Source organism: Acanthisitta chloris, unplaced genomic scaffold, assembly GCF_000695815.1.
Source record: "Acanthisitta chloris isolate BGI_N310 unplaced genomic scaffold, ASM69581v1 scaffold20354, whole genome shotgun sequence".
NCBI classification, from domain to species: Eukaryota; Metazoa; Chordata; class Aves; order Passeriformes; family Acanthisittidae; genus Acanthisitta; species Acanthisitta chloris.
Genome location: NW_008671322.1, coordinates 25,285 through 29,479, shown reverse-complemented (window position 1 = coordinate 29,479; position 4,195 = coordinate 25,285). Strand labels below are relative to the sequence as shown.

Sequence of the window (4,195 nt, the reverse complement as noted above, 5' to 3'; positions counted from 1 at the left end):
CGTCTTCTCCCACGATGAGATGATCTGCAAAATGGCTTCCAAAGCAGATGTGCTGGATGTTGTGGTGGCATCTACCGTCCAGAAGGACATGGCTATTATGATTGAAGAGGAGAAGAGGTTGCGTGAGAAGGTTGATAAACTGGTGAGTTGTAGGAAATAATGGTTTGGGCTGGAAGGGATCGCAGATCACAGAATCACAGTTAGGTTGGAAGAGACCACAGTGGGTCTTCTGGTCCCATCTCCCTGCTCAAGCAGTGCCAGCCCAGAGCACATGGCTCAGGGTTGTGTCCAGGTGGCTCTGGAATAGTGAGGGAGAATCCATGACCTCCCTGGGCAATCTGCTCAGTGCTCAGTCATTGCACAGGAAAGAAGCCCTTTCTTGTATTCAAATGGAACTCCCTGTGCATCACTTTTTGCTTTTACCTCTTATTTTATTGGTTTTCACAATTGAGCAGAGTCTGGTCCATCCTCTTGGCACTTCCCAGTCATGTACTTGAATACATTCATGAGGTCCCTCTCAGTTGTCTCTTTTCAAGACTGGATCTTAAAGGTATTTAGAATCACAGTATCATCAAGGTTGGAAGAGGCCTTTTTGATCATGAAGTCCAACCATTAACCTGTTACTGCTGTAACCTCTAAACCCTATCTTCTAGCACCAGCTCCAAATGCCTCTTAAACACCTCCAGGGATGGTGACTCCACCACCTCTCTGGGTAGTTCCAGAGCCTGAACAGCCTAATAGGGAAAAGAATTTTCCTAATATCTAATCTGAGCCTCACCCAGTTCTGCCCCTGTCATAGGTAGAGGCACCTTCTACTAGATCAGGTTGCTCCAAGCCCTGTCCAGCCTGGCCTGGAACACTCCCAAGGTTGGGATTGGTTGTAATGAACAGTCGATGTGAGAACATGCTGGGACTAGTACAGGGTGTCAGTGGCCTAGAGGAACATAGTTCCTTCCTGAGTTGTGGATTTCAGAGCACCACCTGGCTAAGGGATCATTTATCTTGCACCTTGTTTTAGCACCTGCCCTTTAATATTGCTCAGAATGTGCTTGTAGAGTAAGCTCTGTTCTTTGAGTAATTTAACCAGAAAAGTTGATTTTTTTGTTAGCCAAGATTTCTGTCTACCTGGTTTTAACATCTGATTTCTGAACTTCGTAATTCCTTTGATAAATTTAGCTTCTGATGTTTTAGCTTGGAATAGTCACCTCTTTGTTAGGCTTTGAAGTGATGTGATGGTGATGTCCTGCAGGGAGTGACTGACTCAGAGCGAGTGACATTTGAGCTGTTCCCTGATGACGAGCGACAGTGCCTGAAGTGCAAAACCACCTGCTTCATGTCAGCCGTGTACTGTCCCTGCAAGCCTGGGCTGCTGGTCTGCTTGTACCACATTGAGGACCTCTGCTCCTGTCCCACCTACAAGTACAAACTGGGGTGAGCTTGAGACAGTAAATAATACCATGATCTGGAGATGTTCCTGTCTGTGTAGACGTTGTGGCTTGTTATCTCCTGTCTGCTCTGTCAGTGAGGCTGGTCTGTGCTGTGTCTCTGTCCTCTGCAAATCCAGTGCCCCTATAACAACAGGCCTGTTTTGTGCTCACACACAAAGCCTCTTTCTCTTTAGCATTCAGCTCTTCTTGCTCTATAATGGCAAAAAAATTGCTGGCTAAGTTAGTTTGCTTTTTTATTTATAGCAACAAGGTCATTGTCTCTTACAGCCAGTCCCTGCCAAGGAGTATTGTTTTGTTTTTCTGAGCTTTCCTTCCTGTTGTCAGCTGTTTGCTGCATCTTTGTCCTACATGAATGTAGGCTGCTCTAAGACAGTTTTCACAATTCGTTCAATTGTCCTGTTGAAATTGCTGTTGAAGCAACTGCAATACTGAAATTGCCTCAAGAGGAACATGGTGTAGTTGTAGGTCTTAATCGTGTAACTCTGCTTGCATAGGAGCTCATTTCTGTGTTGTATGGACCTGCACATCTTAGAATCCCAGAATGGGTTGGGAGGGAGCTTAAAGCTCATCTAGCTCCAACTCCTGCCGTGGGCAAGGACATAGAGCCACAGAATATTCAGAGCAGGAAGGGACCCATGAGGACATAAGCCCAACTCCTGACCCTGCACAGGACACCTCAACAATGCACTCTGTGCCTGAGAGCATTGGCTAAACACTCCTGGAACTCTGTCAGCCTTGGGACTGCGACCACTGCCCTGGGGAGCTGTTCCAGTGCCCATACACCTCTGGGGGAAGAGCCTTTCCCTCATATCCAACCTAACCCTCCCTGACAGCTTCATGCCATTCTCGTGGGTCCTTTCACTGGCTGCTAGAGAGCAGAGGTCAATGCTGCCCCTCCATTTCCCCTCACGAGGAAGTTGTATACAGTGATGAGGTTTCCCCTTGGTCTCTTTTTCTCCAAGCTGAACAGACCAAGTGACCTTAGCCACTCCTCTAGACACTTTCCGCTAGCCCAGCTTGGTCCAAGCCCTGCCCAACCTGGCCTTGGTTCTCATCTTGTTGCCCCTCCTTCCTACCCTCCTGCTCCCTCCCAGCCTTGCTGAAGTGTTTGGGCTCTGCTGCCCACAGGTACCGCTACACCCTGGAGGAGCTGTACCCGATGATGAACGCCCTGAAGATGCGTGCGGAGTCCTACAACGAGTGGGCGACCAACGTCAACGAGGCCCTGGAGGCAAAGATCAACAACAAAAAGAGTGAGTGTCTTAGTGTCTTACCTGTTGTCTGTAACATGTCATTTAAAAGGACTAATTTTTCAGTTTTTAGGTTCTGAACCGTAGCAACTTTTTTCTTATGTGACAATCAAAAGTAATCACATATAATTTCATGTTTTAGGATATTTTAGCTGTCACAGTGCCAGCAATGCTGCTGAACTGTCTGTGTGTGACAGGACTGTAAATCACTCTGACACGAAATACAACTGCAGTTGAAATAGAAACACGTTAATTCCTGTTGTATTCCTCAGCCCTGCTATGAAAAAATCCCTCTCAAAGGACACTTGTGAACATAGTGTCTTTCCCAGCAGGCCTCATCAGTTTTAAGGCTTTGATAGAAGAATCAGAACTGAAGAAGTTCCCAGACAACGACCTGCTGCGACACCTCCGGCTGGTGACGCAGGATGCTGACAAGTGTGCCTCGGTGGCTCAGCAGCTGCTGAACGGCAAGAGACAGACCAGGTCAGTGTCACTGTGTGTCTGCAGCAGAACTGAGGCACCACAGGTGGGTGTCAGTAGCCAGTGATGGATGCCAGTGCTCTGCCAGACTTAGAAATGAGAGTAATCCACTTGTCTCCTCAAGAGAGACATCTGTGATGGGGAGATTCACCTTTACTGCATGTAATAAGTTAAACATCCTGAGCTTTCAATCTCTTCTTCCTCTGTGTTTGACAGTTGATCAGTAAATTCATTGCAGGAAAGGAAAAAGTGGTGTGGTATGTCCAGACAAAGTAACACCCAGTAAGATACAACTGTCCTATCTCTGTGCTGTGGGGACTGTAAATCTGTCTGTGCTGCAGGTGTGTCATTGTATCCATTACTCTGTGTTGTGGAAAAATGAAGTGCCTTAACTCCCTGGACTGGAGCAGGTGGGAACCCTGTACGAGAGCTTGAAAAGTAGCTGCTCTTTACACTAAATCTTTGACAGGTTATTTGCTCAAGAGGTTTTGAAGGTAGGGCAGTGCTTGGGTCACACATTCCTTGTCAACTGGCTGCTTGGTCCTGCTGGCACTTCCCTGTCTGAAATGAGCCAAAAGGAGACAAGAGCAGAGGCCAAGGCCAGACCTCATGGCATGAGTCTGTGCCTGTATTCATGTAAGAGCTTTTCTCTTAGGGTTCACAACTTACCATCTTCTGTTGCACGTTCTTCAAGGTAGGGCAGTGCTTGGGTCACACATTCCTTGTCAACTGGCTGCTTGGTCCTGCTGGCACTTCCCTGTCTGAAATGAGCCAAAAGGAGACAAGAGCAGAGGCCAAGGCCAGACCTCATGGCATGAGTCTGTGCCTGTATTCATGTAAGAGCTTTTCTCTTAGGGTTCACAACTTACCATCTTCTGTTGCACGTTCTTCATCCATAGAATCACAGACTGGTTTGGAAGGACCTTACCTTAAAGATGACCAAGTTCTACCCCTGCCATTGGCAGGGACACCTTCCACCAGGCCAGGTGGGTCCCAGCCCCGTCCCGCCCGGGCTTG

General features: G+C 47.6%; 1 protein-coding gene across 1 annotated transcript in view; it reads left to right on the top strand.

Annotated features, from left to right (window-relative positions):
• The window catches only part of KDM5B (lysine (K)-specific demethylase 5B), a gene marked incomplete at its 5' end in the record, with an annotated part of 45,904 nt that overhangs the window by 22,832 nt on the left and 18,877 nt on the right, over window positions 1-4,195 (top strand). The window contains 4 exons of the mRNA XM_009074065.1: window positions 1-142; window positions 1,250-1,431; window positions 2,577-2,701; window positions 3,031-3,181. The exon at window positions 1-142 is cut by the window's left edge and continues 39 nt beyond it. Coding sequence (XP_009072313.1) covers window positions 1-142; window positions 1,250-1,431; window positions 2,577-2,701; window positions 3,031-3,181 — 600 coding nt within the window. The remainder of the gene's footprint in view (window positions 143-1,249; window positions 1,432-2,576; window positions 2,702-3,030; window positions 3,182-4,195) is intronic.